This window comes from Heterodontus francisci, chromosome 1, assembly GCF_036365525.1.
Source record: "Heterodontus francisci isolate sHetFra1 chromosome 1, sHetFra1.hap1, whole genome shotgun sequence".
NCBI lineage: Eukaryota > Metazoa > Chordata > Chondrichthyes > Heterodontiformes > Heterodontidae > Heterodontus > Heterodontus francisci.
In genome coordinates this window covers 109,636,292-109,655,369 of record NC_090371.1, presented here as the reverse complement: position 1 = coordinate 109,655,369, position 19,078 = coordinate 109,636,292, and the positions used below count along the sequence as shown (strand labels likewise).

Here is a 19,078-nt window from a genome sequence, read left to right as displayed (position 1 = left end):
CCTTTGGCAAACATGAGAAGCAGAATGCAGACTGGTTTCAATTTCACTTTGAAGAGCTGGAACCTGTCATAGCCGCTAAGCACACTGCACTGTTGAACTACAAGAAAGCCCCCAGCAAGTTAACATCCGTAGCACTTAAAGTAGCCAGAGGTGCTGCACAAAGAACAGCCAGGCACTGTGCAAATAATACTGTCAACACCTATGCAGTCGTATTCAGCTGGTCTCCGACACTGGAAACATCAGAGGAATGTATGATGGCATTAAGAGAGCTTATGGGCCAACCATCAAGAAGATCGCCCCCCCTCAAGTCTAAATCAGGGGACACGATCACTGACTAACGCAAGCAAATGGATTGCTGGGTGGAGCACTACCTAGAACTGTACTCCAGGGAAAATTTTGTCACTGAGACCGCCCTTAATGCAGCCCAGTCTCTGCCAGTCAAGGATGAGCTGGACGAACAGCCAACAAAATCGGAACTCAGTGATATCATTGATTCTCTAGCCAGTGGAAAAGCCCCTGGAAAGGACGGTATTACCCCTGAAATAATCATGAGTGCCAAGCCTTCTATACTCTCAGCACTCCATGAACTGCTTTGCCTGTGCTGGGATGAGGGAGCAGTACCACAGGACATGCGCGATGCCAATTTCATCACTGATATAAGAACAAGGGTGACCACGGTGACTGCAACAACTACCGTGGAATCTCCCTGCTCAGCATAGTGGGGAAAGTCTTCGCTCCAGTCGTTTTAAACAGACTCCAGAAGCTGACTCAGCATGTCTATCCTGATGCACAATGCGGCTTTCGAGCAGAGAGATCCACCATTGACATGCTGTTCTCCCTTCACCAGCTGCAGGAGAAATGCTGCAAACAACAGTGGAGTGGCACAGTGGTTAGCACCGCGGCCTCACAGCTCCAGCGACCCAGGTTCGGTTCTGGGTACTGCCGATGAGGAGTTTGCAAGTTCTCCCTGTGACCGCGTGGGTTTCCACCGGATGCTCCAGTTTCCTCCCACAGCCAAAGATTTGCAGATTGATAGGTAAATTACCATTGTAAATTGACCATAGTGTAGGTAGGTGGTAGGAGAATGGTAGGGATTATGGGATTAATGTAAGATTAGTATAAATGGGTGGTTGTTGGTCAGCACAGACTCGGTGGGCCAAAGGGCCTGTTTCGGGTGTTGTATCTCTCTAAGGCAAAAACAGATGCCTATATTGCTTTCATAGATCTCACCAAAGCCTTTGACCTCATCAGCAGACGTGGTCTGTTCAGACTACTAACAAAGATCGAATATCCACCAAAGCTACTAAGCATCGTCACCTCATTCCGTGACAATATGAAAGGCACAATTCAGCATAGCGGTGCCTCATCAGACCCCTTTCCTATCCTGAGTGGCATGAAACAGGGCTGTGTTCTCACACCCACACTGTTTGAGATCTTCTTCTCCCTGCTGCTCTCACATGTGTTCAAGTCTTCAGAAGAAGGAATTTTCCTCCACACAAGATCAGATGGCAGGTTGTTCAACCTTGCCCGTCTAAGAGCGAAGACCAAAGTACGGAAAGTCCTCATCAGGGAACTCCTCTTTGCTGACGATGCTGCTTTAACATCTCACACTGAAGAGTGCCTGCAGAGTCTCATCGACAGGTTTGCGGCTGCCTGCAATGAATTTGGCCTAACCATCAGCCTCAAGAAAACAAACATCATGGGGCAGGATGTCAGAAATGCTCCATCCATCAATATTGGCGACCACGCTCTGGAAGTGGTTCAAGAGTTCACCTACCTAGGCTCAACTATCACCAGTAACCTGTCTCTAGATGCAGAAATCAACAAGCGCATGGGAAAGGCTTCCACTGCTATGTCCAGACTGGCCAAGAGAGTGTGGGAAAATGGCGCACTGACACGGAACACAAAAGTCCGAGTGTATCAGGCCTGTGTCCTCAGTACCTTGCTCTATGGCAACGAGGCCTGGACAACGTATGTCAGCCAAGAGCGACGTCTCAATTCACTCCATCTTCGCTGCCTCCGGAGAATACTTGGTGTCAGGTGGCAGGACCATATCTCCAACACAGAAGTCCTCGAGGCGGCCAACATCCCCAGCTTGTACACACTACTGAGTCAGCGGCGCTTGAGATGGCTTGGCCATGTGAGCCGCATGGAAGATGGCAGGATCCCCAAAGACACATTTAAACAGCGAGCTCGCCACTGGTATCAGACCCACCGGCCGTCCATGTCTCCGCTATAAAGACATCTGCAAACGCGACATGAAATCCTGTGACATTGATCACAAGTCGTGGGAGTCAGTTGCCAGCGTTCGCCAGAGCTGGCGGGCAGCCATAAAGACGGGGCTAAAATGTGGCGAGTCGAAGAGACTTCGTAGTTGGCAGGAAAAAAGACAGAGGCGCAAGGGGAGAGCCAACTGTGCAACAGCCCCGACAAACAAATTTTTCTGCAGCACCTGTGGAAAAGCCTGTCACTCTAGAATCGGCCTTTATAGCCACTCCAGGCGCTGCTTCACAAACCACTGACCACCTCCAGGCGCGTATCCATTGTCTCTCGAGATAAGGAGGCCCAAAAGAAAGAACTCTTATTCAAGGAGGAGAGAAATCTAATCAAAGCAATCAAATTCACATATTATCACTTGAAACGTTCAAACTGCAATGCTCGCTGTGATAACTTATGCATGGATTAAACCCATTTAAAATAAAACTTTTAAAATCCTCCTCAAAATCGCACACACAGGAATGTAGCATAAACGTATTAAGTGAATTTAGCTGATTGGAGAATATTTCCTGTTGCATCTAGATCCCTGCAATAATGTGCCTGTCACTGAAAACAGTGGGACCCCCCAGATCATGGATAAGAAATTAAAAGCCTTTTGGAAGTCCATGTACACCACGACTGCTTTACCCACATCAACCCTCTCTGTTACCTCATCAAAAAATCCACACTTATCCAGATGACTGTTAATTTTGTCATTTCTAAATGTTTGCCCACCATTGAGGGTAAACTGACTGGCCTCTAGTTGCTGGGTTTTTCCTTACACCCTTTTTGAACAAGGGTGTAACATTTGCAATTCTCTGACCCTCTGGCACCACCCCTGTATCTAAGGAGGATTGGAAGATTATGGCCAGTGCCTCTGCCATTTCCACCCTTATTTCTGTTTGCATCTCATTTGGTTCTGGTGACTTGAAGAACAGTTAGCCTTTCTAATACCTCGGCTTTGTCAATTTTTAGCCGTTCCAGTGTCTCATCTACCTCCTCTTTCACTGTGACATTGACAGATACAAAGTACTCATTTAGTGCCTCAGCAACAGCCCCTACCTCTGTGTGTGAATCCCCTTTTTGGTCTCAAATAGCCCCACCCCTCCTTTTGCTACTCTTTAACATAGATGACGTTTGGATTCCCTTTTATGTTAGCTGCCAGTCTTTTCTAATACCCTCCCTTTGCTTCTTTCCTTAAGGAACTACAACAAAATAAGCACCATGCAGATGACATTTAAAACAGATGAGCAAGCTATTGCACATTGCAAAAATAGTGGTTCCATACTTATACTACGAATGTTATTGAAATAGTCGAGGGTAAAGTTGAAAGGTGTCTGTAGTGCTTCAGTATTTAATCTGCAAAATCACTGTGGAGCAACAACAGGTGAAACAAATTGTGTCAGAAATTCCTCATGTGGAAGTGCAGAACAAAGATGCATGTCAGATGATAACAATCAAAAATTGTTTCTCCTGGGTCTCTGCCCCCATTTTATGCTTTGATATACCAATGGTGGGGGGCAGGTCCTTCTTGCACTCAGCCACTCTGTTCTAATATCACAGTGAGGCAGGACTGGCAATCTGATATCCTTAATAAAAATTCCATTGGTTTTACCTTTCTGGTAAAGGCAGTCTATCCTAGAGTCAATGGCCACGAAATTCGATAAGACCCAAAACCCAGACCCTTTGTTTCCAATGCAGGTAGCACCCAAAATTCCTGCTGTCTATTCATTCAAATGATTGTAGCGTGCAATCACTGCTAAGCACACTGTTGAGTGGTTGTACACCTCAGCAGCGGGTAGAATATCTTGAGAGGCTAATACTATTTAATGCTAGCCTGCCATACTTAAAGCCAGCCTGCATCTCTTAAAGGGGAAATGCAATCTGGTTGGAGCAGATGCTAGAACAGAATGCAGAAGAGAGTGTGAGAAAGAAGTGCACTGAATTATGACACAACATGACACAGAATGGGCTCCAAGATCTCTCAATACTGCACTGGAAGCCCTGGTGGAGGAAGTGCAGAGGAAGAGTGATATCATCCATCCTCAGGGGGCCAGGGGGACTCCAGACAAACCCTCAGAAGGCTGTGGGAACAGATAGCCATGGCTGTCAATGCCAGGAGTCAGGACCCAGCGCCTGGATGCAGTGCCATAAGAAGTTCAGTTAGCTCACAAGAGTGGTCAATGTTAGTAAATGCATCTTCAAATGCCATATCCTACCAGCTGCCCAACTAGCCTCACTCACTGCTCAATGCAACACACCCCATATCACTCACCTACTAACAGTCTCTATCAATCACGACTCGTACCTCACGTTTGTAACTTCATCTCACACTTACACACTTAGCACTGCTGCAAGCCTCATGCCCACAGCTCACAGCTGGCACACTCTACCAGCTATTCAGCTGTGACAGCCCATCACATTACACCACACCCACTGACATACTTCCCTCTCTCTTGCAGGACAAGGTATAACTGGGGGCAGCAGCACCTAATTTGTAGGGGCCAGGCATGGCCGCATGTCCTTGCCTTCATGGAGGAGATGGTGCTCATCAACATTGGAGCTGCTTGGCCAAGGCCAAGGCAATGAAACCATCGGAGATGATGATATGCTCACACCTAATCTGCCTTCTCACATCCCACTTCCCCCTCATCCCACAATCATTTCTGACTTAAAAGCTGAAGATGGTGTAAGCATGCACCTCTTACATTCAACCCCTCCCTCCTCACCACAACCTCACCCTTTTGCCCTTCCCCTTTTAGGTGACCAAGAGGTTTAACTTGGCCAAACAGTGGTAGAACACCATCAGGAAGGTGATGATGAAGACCATCACTAATTTCACACTCTTAGCCACCAGCTCAATGGTACGCTATACCATGGGGAAGTCTGTCATCCTAGCAAAGCCATGTACTCACTCTGCCTGCCTTTCTCTAGCAGAAAGAAGAAAATGCATTAAGCTCTCTTGGAATACAGAGCTTCAGTGACCTTCCATTTATAACAATGGACAGTGAACTATGAGATGTTGCAAATATTGCCTGTTCCAGCCTAGAAGGAACATAAAAGTCCAGAGGCATGGTTACTTTCTCAGCCACTGGCAATGCCATCCTCGCCCTAGTCTGAGGCTGCAGTTATGGCTGCAGCAGGTGGTAGATTTCAGTGAAAACTTTCTCAATGAAACAGAAACATCTAACAGACGGTTCCTTGATGAAGTAGGATAATTGCTCCCTGAATACCCTGGGTGGATATGGCCTCCTGTTCACAGCCTTTCTCCCCCTCCTCGTCCTTCATCTTCCAGCAGCTTGTCCTTCTCTAAGCTACCTCTGCTTGTCCTTCCTGCAGTGCGGTCAGCCAAGGGAGATACAAATTACTGTACGCATGTCTTGGATCAAATGGTCTGTGCAAAATTCTTGAAGGCAGGAAAAAATCCTTCATCATATACCACACCACTCCCTGTAGATGTCACAACTCTGCAAACCATCAAACACTTCTACAAACTCAGCAAGCGCCAGTAGCAATTATTCAGCAACTAACCTGAAAGGAGTTAATGATCCCTTTAAATAAGGGGGTTGTGGGGGGGGGGGGTCCTTCCTGCTGCTGAATGCACGTTCAGCTGTGCATGTTTAAGAGACAGTGTTAACTGGAGCATCGAGCTCCTAAAAAGCAACGCTGGAGACACATCAGCATTACACAGTGATTGATGTCAATGATATACCTACTCTGCATACTTTTAAGTGGACACTCCCTGCATGTGTCAATGTCATCAGCAAAATGCCATCCCGCGCGTCTAGCATTAGAATTGCACATGTGCACGTGCCAGAGATTACATTTTGGAGGTGAAGCAGCAGCCAAAGCACCAAGAAAACAAGTACTATGCATCTGAATTTTGCAGCCAATGACTGTCACAAGAAGTTTAAAAACAACAGTTTTTTAAAGATATGTCATTGTCTTTCGGGCCAGCGGCCCACCATCCCAGCATAGCAGCAAGGTACTGCTTTTATTTTCTTTGCAGCCCATGGACCAGATCTCCAGGAGATGATACAAGTGGTACAGATGCCTGCCTCCTTTATGCTGGATGTTTCATCCCACTGCACATATAGCAGCAGAACGGGCATCATGGAATTTCAGCCTCATGTTGAAATATAAGACATAAGGGAAACATCGGTTTCAATTTTAACGCCTCCCCCAAACCTTGGTGGATACTAGAGGGTCGGGATAGATGGGCTGGGGGGAGCTGACAACTGCAATATCAAAATTGGGCAATGCAATCCCATTCCCACCCTTATCATTTTTAAATGCAGAAACCAGGCCATTAACAAGGTTCCTGCCAAAGGCAGGCAGGGGTCAAATTAACATACCAAAGTGGCGGCCTGATGACATCATTGGCACTGCAACTTAAATTTAATCATAAATGAGGGGAGGCCTGACCTTTGGAATTCCCAGTAGGTGATCCAAGGTGGGAGCTGCCAGCTCATTGAGGTAAGTGGTTCTTTTTGCACTTCTTGTGGGTGATGAGTAACAAGAATGTTCCCCCAGGCCCCTCAAGAGAGTCTTCAGCCTCCCCCAGTCCTAATTTCCAGCCTCCCCACCACTCCTCCCACGCCCAGCACTCCCAATTGCCACCCGGAGCTGATGCCCCCCTTCCCAGTGCTGAGGGTCCCTGACTGCAGTCTCCTACTGCAAGATTTCCCTTCTGCCAATCGGGCACGCTGTCCTTTTGGCTGGTTGTCCAGCAGGAGGCGGCCCTACAATATGTTAATGAGGCCCGGCCATGAGGATCAGCACTTCCATGAACCAACTTGTTTCGGCCAACTTCACCTTCCAGGGCACCCTTCCCACCTCCCTTTTAATAGTGGGGCCATTAAGTCCATGGAGACAGTGCACAGCAGATCCATTAGACTGATTCCTTTCCCTAAAGGGTGAGTTATGACAGATGACTAAAGAAATTGGGCAAACATCATCCTTAAAAGGTGACTGAGAGTGGACCTTATAGAAATATACAAGATATTAAGTGCAGTATTCTAAGGTAAAGCAAAGTATATGACTAAAGGGCCGTAGGTTATACTGGTGAAAGGACCATTTAGGTCTGATGGCATGAAGAACTTCAGAAAGTGATTAACATTTGATGGTCATCCACATAGGGTTGTAGAAGAGAAACCCTTAGGTATACTAAAGGTACAGGTAGATGAGGTGAAAGCTAACTAGCTGTGTTTCCTGGGTGGATGAGTTAAGATGGAAAAGTTATCTTCCTCGTCAATATTTATCCTTCAATAGGGGGATCTTTGAAAAATACTGCTCAGTTGCAGCCTGTGTCAAGAAGTATGTAATGACCAGTGTGAAGAGTCATTTTTAATGCTACCTTTGTCCTAAAGAAACTAAGGAGTATATTTTGTAAAATGCATACCATATTTTCAAACATTTAGCAAAAAGACATTACATACATGAATTAGCATCACTTTGATTTGTACTTAATTTTATCACTGTTACAGAATATTAAAGAAAAAAATAAGTATTTGTTTCTCAAAGCTATCAGAAATGTCTAGAATAGTAATACAGATTATTGTTATAATTTGGATTTTCTTCTCCCGGACTCCAAATCAGGAATAAAACCAGAAAATGCTGAAAGCACTCAACAGGTCAGGCAGCATCTGTGGAGAGAGAAACAGAGTTAGCGTTTCAGATCAATGACCTTTCATCAGAACTTCCAAATCAGGAAGCAGTGTTCTGTCATAAGCCTTGCATTCTTGCAGAATTTAGTTTTCATTGATAATTCCAGTTGGCTTCCTACTTGGATTCTCAGCCATCCATTTGTGATGTTGGAATTTTAAAGCAAGGTGTTTAGTCTCATCACACATATTTAAGTCTTTTGGATTATTTCTCAAAAAAAATGAAAAATAAGGTGCAAAACAAATTATAAGATGACAGCGTGCTGGGTGCAAAAAGTGACTCTTACCATTTGAAATCTTTTTGTGTACCCAAGCTTGAAATTTTGACACACGAATATAAATTCCAGGTTTTCCTTTCTTAGCACATCCTTTACCCCAGCTGGTAATTCCAACCAAATACCAATCACCTCCATGTTCACATGCTAAAGGACCTCCCGAATCTCCCTGTATAAAATATATAGTAGAAGTTATTATTCATTTTGTCCTACGTATTATGTATCAATTCCTATTTTTAATGATTTGTTGTATGTCAAATATGTAACGTGACCCTTTCTTTGGTCTTGCATTCCATTTGATAATAACAGCACTAATTATTTAGCTGGGTTCCCTGATCAAGTGTTCCCAGTGAGCAGTGGAGCATGAAGGGAGGGCAGGTCAGGAAAACTACATGCCTGAATTTCTGTCCAGTAATTTAAATAGATGGCAAATCAGGTACTGCTTCTCAACGGGAGCATGATCAGGGAATCAGCCCTGTTGTCAATATTGGAAATCACCAAGGCTCCATCCACAGCACCTTCCAAACCTACGATCTCTACCACCTAGAAGGACAAGGGCAGCAGATGCATGGGAACACCACCACCTGCAAGATCCCCTCCAAGCCACACACCATCCTGACTTGGAATTACATCGCCGTTCCTTGCCTGTTGCTGGATCAAAATCCTGGAACTCCCTTCCTAACAGCACTGTGGGCGTATCTACACTCCAAGGACTGCAGCAGTTCAAGAAGGCATCTCACCACCAGCTTCGCAAGGGCAATTAGGGATGGGCAATAAATGCTGGCCTAGCCAGTGATGCTCCCATCCCATGACTGAATAAACCAAAAAAAAAAATAGTGGAGTAGATTTTCATCTTCATAGGGGCATGTTATGGTGTTCTTTCCAAGACTCTACAAATAGCCAAAAAACATTATATTTTTTTTTGTAAATGCATGTTCTGTAGTTTCTTGCATGACAAATAAATTCATTTTGGGTGCTTACATAACACCTTGTTGAAGTGTGATATTCTCCATCCCTGCTAATCTCAACAGAACTAAGTTCTACATGATATCAGCATATATTCAAGTTTACAAGCCACATAAAGTTTAATTCTATCAGAGAATTTGATTTATTTGCACTTCCAGGAATCTGGAATTTGGATACATCCCATAGGATTTCCAAACATTACAAATTTGCCATTTTACTGCTACACTTTCTCGATTACTGATATTTATATCAGTACACGGCTTATAATTCCCCAGCTCAGTGGCATCTACAAGCCATGGTAACAGAAATTATGGGCTAGAAATCCTAGGCTTTTGCACAGTAAAATGGAGGATTTTCAGCAATTTAGACTATTGGACATAGAAACGGCAGCATTCAGCTCTTTAAATTTGAAGTGGGGGTTCGCAGAATTGCCTGCCCCAAAACTGCCTTATCTATATTGTCACGAAAATGTGATAGGTCGAATGATTTTTTAAATCCACTGGCTGGAAACCTGAATATTAAACTGGTGGAGATGAACCACTCAAACCTTGCAAGCTTTGAACTCTCCCTGTTGACCATGAACACCAAGGCTTATTCCCTGCTGCAGACTGTAGTGTTCAGTGGTTTAATTGATCTGTATTTGATTGTGTTAGCCTGTTTACCAATCGATGCTCACTATGCTTAATTACTTAAGCCTGAGGGGGGAGCTAGTGGATAGAGAAGTTTCTGGAAAGAAGAGACCCCCCCTCTCGAAGGAAATCAGTCGCATTGCTGCCTCCCAGAGAACCACTGAATCAGCGTCCACATCTTAAAATCGGAAGCTTCAGGACCACCAAAGGAAAGTTGCTTGACCACTGAATTCAGCCTGAAGCCAGCTGAGTCACCAACCTCCACAGACTGTATACTTTTATTTTTCTGGACTCTAATTCAACCAATCTACCCTTCCCCAATCTGTAACCTATTTGTGTGTGTGTGTCTGTGTGTATATATGAATAAAAGTTGGAGTGTATTTTATTATCTTTACTTAGATTGGTTTAAGTACAAAAAGTTAACCTCTTTCTTTGTTAAACTCGAGAAAATCTGTCCGATTGGTCCTTTTTATGATTACACTACAATTAAACACTCACTCAATTGGCAGGTATATCCACTTCAAAAAGAAATAAACCTGTTATGGTCAAATAAGGAGACGGAAAAGAGGGGAGCCCTTCGACCCCTTCTCACCTGATTATAACAATATAAATGGCAGCATAATGATAGGATGATGTTATCGATTGGATATCCTGTTATTTCCGTCAGTGCTGCACCTGACTTTAATCATGTCTCTATAAAACAGGTGGAAGTTTCAAGGGGCAGTAAAATCTATTAGTTCTGATATAAATACCAATCTGAAACATGGAATTAAGAGGGCTAAAAGGGGTCATGAAATATCTTTAGCAAACAGGGTTAAGGAAAATCCCAAAGCCTTTTATTCATATATAAGGAGCAAGAGGGTAACTAGAGAAAGGATTGGCCCACTCAAGGACAAAGGAGGAAAGTTATGCGTGGAGTCAGAGAAAATGGGTGAGATTCTAAACGAGTACTTTGCATCGGTATTCACCGAGGAGAGGGACATGAAGGATGTTGAGGTTAGGAACAGATGTTTGATTACTCTAGGTCAAGTCGGCATAAGGAGGGAGGAAGTGTTGGGTATTCTAAAAGGCTTTAAGGTGGACAAGTCCCCAGGTCCAGATGGGATCTATCCCAGGTTACTGTGGGAAGTGAGAGAGGAAATAGCTGGGGCCTTAACAGATATCTTTGCAACATCCTTAAACACGGGTGAGGTCCCGGAGGACTGGAGAATTGCTAACCCTTGTTTAAGAAGGGTAGCAGGGATAATCCAGGTAATTATAGACCGGTGAGCCTGATGTCAGTGGTAGGGAAGCTGCTGGAGAAGTTACTGAGGGATAGGATCTATTCCCATTTGGAAGAAAATGGGCTTATCAGTGATAGGCAACATGGTTTTGTGCAGGGAAGGTCATGTCTTACCAACTTAATAGAATTCTTTGAGGAAGTGACAAAGTTGATTGATGAGGGAAGGGCTGTACAGTAAGGCGTTTGATAAGGTTCCCCATGGTAGGTTGATGGAGAAAGTGAAGTCGCATGGGGTCCAGGGTGTACTAGCTAGATGGATAAAGAACTGGCTGGGCAACAGGAGACAGAGAGTAGTAGTGGAAGGGAGTTTCTCAAAATGGAGATGTGTGACCAGTGGTGTTCCACAGGGATCCGTGCTGGGACCACTGTTGTTTGTGATATACATAAATGATTTAGAGGAAAGTATAGGTGGTCTGATTAGCAAGTTTGCAGACGACACTAAGATTGGTGGAGTAGCAGATAGTGAAGGGGACTGTCAGAGAATACAGCAGAATATAGATAGACTGGAGAGTTGGGCAGAGAAATGGCAGATGGAGTTCAATCAGGGCAAATGCGAGGTGATGCATTTTGGAAGATCCAATTCAAGAGTGAACTATACAGTAAATGGAAAAGTCCTGGGGAAAATTGATGTACAGAGAGATTTGGGTGTTCAGGTCCATTGTTCCCTGAAGGTGGCAACGCAGGTCAATAGAGTGGTCAAGAAGGCATACGGCATGCTTTCCTTCATCGGATGGGGTATTGAGTACAAGAGTTGGCAGGTCATGTTACAGTTGTATAGGACTTTGGTTCGGCCACATTTGGAATACTGCTTGCAGTTCTGGTCGCCACATTACCAAAAGGATGTAGATGCTTTGGAGAGGGTGCAGAGGAGGTTTACCAGGATGTTGCCTGGTATGGAGGGCGCTAGCTATGAAGAGAGGTTGAGTAGATTAGGATTATTTTCATTAGAAAGACGGAGGTTGAGGGGGGACCTGATTGAGGTGTACAAAATCATGAGAGGTATAGACAGGTTGGATAGCAAGAAGCTTTTTCCCCGAGTGGGGGATTCAATTACTAGGGGTCACGAGTTCAAAGTGAAAGGGGAAAAGTTTAGGGGGGATATGTGTGGAAAGTTCTTTACGCAGAGGGTGGTGGGTGCCTGGAACGCGTTGCCAGCGGACGTGGTAGACGCGGGCACGATAGTGTCTTTTAAGATGTATCTAGACAGATCCATGAATGGGCAGGAAGTAAAGAGATACAGACCCTTAGAAAATAGGCGTCATGTTCAGATAGAGGTACTAGATCGGCGCAGGCTTGGAGGGCCGAAGGACCTGTTCCTGTGCTGTAATTTTCTTTGTTCTTTGTTCTTTAAATAGCATGAGCATAATAAAAAAATAAGAAATTTGGCCAAGGGGCTTCTTTCAACGTTAAAACAATGCAGCTACAATACCCAAAAAGGAATCCAAACTCTAGCTACAGAAGGCCAAGGCCGATAACCAAATAATGATTTTTCATTTCATGCATTTAAATTTCTATCACTTTTGCTTTAATGCAGTGATCGGGCATCTCTCCCTGATCCTTCCAATCTCCCTCAGATCTCCTCCATGAGGCCTTCAATCTCCGCCCCAGCCCCCACCAAATCCTCCAATCTATCCTTGCAGGCCTCTGATCTCCAATCACTGGGATCAGACCCCATTCCCCCCAATATCCTGAGATCAACCTCCACACTCCCCACCCCTGGGGGGGTCAAGAAAGTTAGAATTCCCCAAAAACTCAGATGCCAGTTAAGCTATAGATCTAGAAGGTTCCAGGTTTGATTCTAAGTCTGGGTTAGTTGATTTCAAACAATGTCAGTAAGGGTATTATCATTGGCTTCAGCTCCCTTCGGCTAGTGAGGAGGAATAAAAACAATCAGGATTTCCACTTCCGATTCTATCCTGTGATTCCCAATAGAAAGCATATGGACATGAGGTAAGGAAATGACTGGCCTTGATTTTCGTGTCCTCAGGATTGATTTGTCTGCAAATTTTCTATATTTCTAAAAATACTCAATGTCAGATTTTACATAATTGTCTACCCAAATTTGGGGCAGTACTCAGGCAGCCAAAAACAGTGCATTGTTTAGAACCCACCCCACTTAAGTAGGAGTCTCATTTAAATATTAATTTAGCAACTTATCAGCTCTGCATAGAATTGCCTCCCCTTTCGGACTACAGGAAGCCAATATTAACCTTGCCCATCTGACAGTGACATCCAGAGTTACTGGGCAGCAGTAAGTATATGAAGATCATGGAAGGAACACAGTGATTTAAAAGTTTAATTAAAAGTAAAATATTTCAGTCATTCAAGTATTGGATTTTCATGTTTATTCCTTGCTGGCACAAAGGCTCTTTGTGCCAATTATTATACATTATTCCTTCTTTCGTTGGAGATCCAGAGCACAATCTTGACTTGGACTCACCATGAAGGGTCTTTTTCCAATATTTGGTGGTTGGTGCATCTGGTCTCCCTGGATCCTGCACCGGGTCCATTGAAGTTTTTAGGTGCCCTAGGCCCCTCCCCCTCTTAAACCAATGGCTTTGTCAGGGGCAAGCAGACTCTCCACTCCTACAAAGTTATCTGGAAACTGCAGCGCCAAATGATGACATGGCATATCTACATCCTGGTCTAATTTCTAACCACTCTTGTTATGGTGGAATAACAGTGGAACAGCTGAGGATTTTCAATGCCATTATGATTATTTCTTACAATGTGAAGATAATTTTACCTTACCTTACAGGTGTCTATTTTTCCTTCTTCATAACCAGCACACATCATGTGTTCTGTTATATTATGTTCTGAATAATGTGATTGACATGACTCGTGGCTCATTACAGGAACACGTGCTTTCAAAAGAACCTGAGATATTTGACCTAAAAAGTTCACAACAGATTATTAAAGAGTGTAATAGAGAAGTATATCCATCTTAGCAATAGGTAATAGGGAGGAGCAATGCATGACTTGAAGCATGGTGCAGGAGGGAGGGCTTCAGGTTCTTGGGGCATTTAGACCAGCTCTGGGGCCAATGGCCAAGTTGCCCTCTGCACCGTTCTCCCTTTCATGTCGTCCACCTAATTTATTGGGGCGACCATGACTGGCTCCCCACTGTGTGCCGCCTCCATGCACCTGGTCTGCCCCAGAGATCGCATGCAGCCCATACAGCCTGCCAATATCTCACAATGAGCTCTTTAACCTCAATTGGCATCATTACCGTATCGGGCGGATTCTCAGGGCCACTCTTTCCCTGCCCTGGTGAAAGTCGCCGGTAGTGGGGATGGCGATGGGAAACCAGCATGTCAGCCGGCATCGATATTTTCATTCCCTGCCTACCTCCATTCCCTCCCTCAGCGGGTCCTCAAAATTCAGCCCCCACATCTCTATTATATCCCACCATAGTTATTAATACTTCTAACCTCTTCAGTTTTATTTTGACTTATTTGTGAATTCACACACATATCACTCAGTAATCCTGACTCCACTTGTTTGGAACATTAATCCTTATTCTTTTTCCAATTTCTTTTTCATTTGATATTTCTTCTCTCAATAACACATAACCTGTTCCTTTTCCTTTCTAATAGTATTCACTATTTGTCTCAGCTTAAGCCTTTTGCTTCTATTCAAAGAACGGTATTAATCCTGCTCTTCTTGTTTCATTTCAAGCGTAGACTTTCCCCGCCCCCAACCATATTAGTCTTTGAATTCCCCGCTGCTGTATTTACCTTCTCTGCAAGGAGAGTAATGCCATTTTGATTCAGCTGAAGGCCATTCCATCAGTATCCCTTGTTCCACAATTTACTCCAATTGCTCAAGAATGTGAACTATTCCATCCTGCAGCAGCCTGTGGCAATACACTGATCTTCCTTATGTTTCTCTCCTCAACGTGTTCAATGTATGGTACTGGAAGTAATCTGGAGATCACCATCATTAAGGTCTTGTTTTTCAATCTAGTCCTAAGTCGTTAAACCTCCTATGCAAGACCCAGTTTTTATTTCCATCTATGCCATTGGTTCCAATATGTACTACAACTTCTGGCTGCTCTCTGTCCCTTTCCAGAAGTTTTCTCACCCATTCCATGATGGCCTTCAACCTGGCACAAGAGAGGCAACATGCCATTTGAACTCCCAGTTAACTTCAAAAGAAAGCTGTCTGAATGTAGAATGCCTCAATTCTATGTTTTTAGTCTATCTGCATCTCACCTGCTTGGGAAGTTCCTTTCTCTCTGTGCCACAAAGTATTCAGATCTTGTAAACTGTGCTTCTGGCACAAGAACAGTAGTTAGTGCACTACTTGGTATATATTATATTGCATAGTTTCATCAGATCATATTATCATTGCAACTCACCTGACTCTGTTTCCCCCCAACCTGTTATCCAACATGTGTTTCCCATAGAGGTGTTCTCTTCTGAAGTTGGAAGACATATTGGCATTTGATAACCTGTGTAAGTATTATGCAGTTATAAAATCTATTGAAGAACATAAACATGATTTTTAAAACATTACTTAAGATGTAACCTCACAATGTTCATCGCATGTGGGCATCACTGACAAGGCTAGCATTTCTTGCCCATCCCTAATTGCCCTTGAGAAGGTGGTGGTGAACCACCTTCTTGAACCGTGGCAGACTTTGTAGTGTAAGTGCTGTCAGGAATGGAGTTACACGATTTTGACTCAGTGACAGCGAAGGAACGGCGATATAGTTCGAAGTCAGGGTAGTGTTCCCTTGCATCCACAGCCCTTGTTCTTCTAGTTGGTAGAGGTTGTGGGTTTGGAGGGTGTGGTCAAAGGAGCCTTGGTGGTTGTAGTGCATCTTGTAGATGGTACACACTGCTGCCACTGTGCATCTGTGGTGGAGGGAGTGAATGTTGAAGATGGTGGATGGGGTGCCGATCAAGTGGGCTGCTTTTTCTTGGATGATGTTGAGCTGCTTGAGTGTTGTTGGAGCTGCACTCATCCAGGCAAGTGGAAAGCAAGCCATCACACTCCTGACTTGTGCCTTGTAGATGGTGGGCAAGCTTTGGGGAGTCAGGAGGTGAGTTACTCGCCGCAGGATTCCTTGCCTCTGACCTGTTCTTGTAGCCACAGTATTTATGTGGCTTGTCCAGTTAAGTTTCTGGTCAATGGAAACCCCCCCCCCCGCCTCCCCAAGATGTTGATGGTGGGGATTCAGCAATGGTAATACTATTTAATGTCAAGGGGCGATGGTTAGATTCTCCCTTGTTGGAGATGGTCATTGTCTAGCACTTGTGTGACGTGAATGTTACTTGCCACTTATCAGCCCAAGCCTGAATAGTTTTTCTGCATGCTTCATTATCTAAGGAGTTACAGTTGGGGCTGAACATTGTGTAATCATCAGTGAACATCCCCATTTCTGAACTTATGATGGCAAGAAGATTATTGATGAAGCAGCTGAAGATGGTTGGGCCTGGGACACTACTGTGAGAAACTCCTGCAGGTGATGTCCTAGAGCTGAGATGATTGGCCTCCAACAACCATACCATCCAACTAGTGGAGAGTTTTCCCCCTAAATTCCATCAACTTCAACTTAACTAGGGCTCCTTGATGCCCTAGTAGACTGATATAGCAGTAATTACCTGGACTGGATTTGTCCTTCTTTGTGTGGACATAACATACCTGGGCAATTTTCCACATTGTCTGATTAGGTGCCTGTGCTCTAATTGTACTGGAACATCTTGGCTAGTGGCGAGGCTAGTTTTGGAGGCACTACAGACTGGATGTTATTGAGGCCCATAGCCTTTGATGTGTCCAGTGCACATGATATCATATGGAGTGAATCGAATTCACTGAAGGCTGGCATCTGTGATGCTGGGGATCTAAGGAGGAAGCCAAGCTGGATCATCTAATCAGCACTTCTGGCTGAAGAAGCATACAAATGCGTCAGCCGTATCTTTTGCACTGATGTGCTGGGCTCTGCCATCATTGAGGATGGGGATGTTTGTGAAGCCTCGACCTCCCAGTAGTTTTTAAATTGTCCACCACCATTCATGGCTGGGTGTGGCAGGCCTGACAGCTTTGATCTGATCCATTGGTTGTGGGATTATTTATCTGTCTATAACATGCTGCTTTCGCTGTTTAGCATGTTTGTATTCCTGTGTTGTAGCTTCACCAGATTGGTACTTAAATTTTAGGTATGCCTGATGCAGCTTCTACCATCACAAACAGGAAATGTTGGAAATACTCAGCACGTCTGGCAGCTTCTACCATGCTCTCCTACACTTCTCATTGAACTAGAGTTGATCCCCTGGCTTGACGGTAATGGTAGAGTGGGGGATATGCTGGGCCATAAGGTTACAGATTGTGGTTGAGTACAATTCTGCTGCTGCTGATGGACCTAGTGTCCCATGGATGCCCAGTTGTGAGCTGCTAGAACTGATATGAATCTATCCCATTTAGCATGGTGGCAGTGCTACACAACAGGATGGAGGGTGTCCTCAATATGAAGAAGGGACTTCAGCTCCACAAGGACCCATTCAGTAGTCACTCTTACAAATATTGTCATCAGGTAGATTGGTGAGGACCATGTCAAGTAGGTCCTTCTCTCCTGTCAGTTCTCTCACAACCTTACACAAGTTCAGTCTGGCAGCTATGTTCTTCAGGACTCGGTCCATGCGGTCTGTAGTGGTGCTACTGAGCCACGTTTGGTGATGGATATTCAAGTCACCCACCCAGAGTACATTCTGTACCCTTGCTACTTCAGTCCTTCTTCCAAGGGATGTTCAACATGGAGGAGTACTTATTCAACAGTTGAGGGAGGGCGGTAAGTGGTAATTAGCAGGATGCTTCCATGTCCATGTTTGACCTGATGCCATGAGACTTCATGGGGGTCCAGAGTCAATGTTGAGGACGCCCAAGGCCACTCCCTCCTGACTGTATCCCCTTATGCTGCCACCTCTGGTCAGTCTGTCCTACTGGTAGAACAGTACTTATCCAGGGATGGTGATGGAGGAGTCTGGGGCATTGTCTGAAAGATATGATCCTGTGAGTATGACTACGTCAAGTTATTACTTGACTTGTCTGTGAGACAGATCTCCCAATTTTAGTACAAGTCCTCAGACGTTAGTGAGGAGGATGTTGCAGGGTCAACTGGACGGGATTGTTTTTCAAAGCAGTGATGACCTCATATATGTCAGCTTTTTATAGAAAATGGCAACACTTTATGTATCGAAATTAAAATTAAGCTCCTTACATTTTTCAACCAAAATGGTCAAAAAATGGTTCAGATTTTAAGGAGAGTTGCTAAAATATTTGTGTGGGAATTATTTACATACTATCTCCAACTAAAGGTCTGTGTGAAACATTTTCAAAATAAACACTTGCATATTTTCAAGTATTGTTGCCTCAAATAATGAAGACTATTGGAATATCGCTGAGCAAATTTTGGGTCTAGAAATCCATGGGGGAGGTGGCAGGGGAGGGGGAATGCATCCTGGTGTAACTCTCAGGATGCACAAGCCCAGGAACACCATGGCTGACCCGACCATTTTTGCTGTTTTATGTACATATGAATGATGTCAGGGCCACTTGGCAGCTTGTCTCAGGAGGCTGGAAATTTTGGCCTTAGTTGGCCCACATGGGCATGTTCCAGGCTCTTTCCAAAAACTGAAAAAAAAGGACGTTGCATATTACTGAGAAAATAAGGATCTAAATGGAGTAGAGGAGTAAATGGATCTTGGAGTACAAAGAACAAAGAACAGTACAACACAGGAACAGGCCATTCGGCCCTCCAAGCCTGCGCCGATCTTGATGCCTGCCTAAACTAAAACCTTCTGCACTTCCGGGCTCCATATCCCTCTATTCCCATCCTATTCATGTATTTGTCAAGATGCTTCTTAAATGTCGCTATCGTACCTGCTTCCACACCTCCCCCACCAGCAAGTTCCAGGCACTCACCACCCTCTGTGTAAAGAACTTGCCTCGCACATCCCCTCTAAACTTTGCCCCTCGCACCTTAAACCTATGTCCCGTAGTAAC

General features: G+C 44.5%; 1 protein-coding gene across 1 annotated transcript in view; it reads right to left on the bottom strand.

The window, feature by feature from the left end:
- Positions 1–6,918: 6,918 nt before the first annotated feature.
- Positions 6,919–19,078, bottom strand: part of LOC137363975 (coagulation factor XI-like) — a 79,041-nt gene continuing 66,881 nt past the window's right edge. Inside the window, exons 16-19 of the mRNA XM_068027619.1 lie at positions 15,432–15,524; positions 13,823–13,962; positions 8,207–8,363; positions 6,919–7,901 (exon numbers count right to left, since the gene is read on the bottom strand). Coding sequence (XP_067883720.1) covers positions 7,891–7,901; positions 8,207–8,363; positions 13,823–13,962; positions 15,432–15,524 — 401 coding nt within the window. The 3' untranslated portion in view covers positions 6,919–7,890. The remainder of the gene's footprint in view (positions 7,902–8,206; positions 8,364–13,822; positions 13,963–15,431; positions 15,525–19,078) is intronic.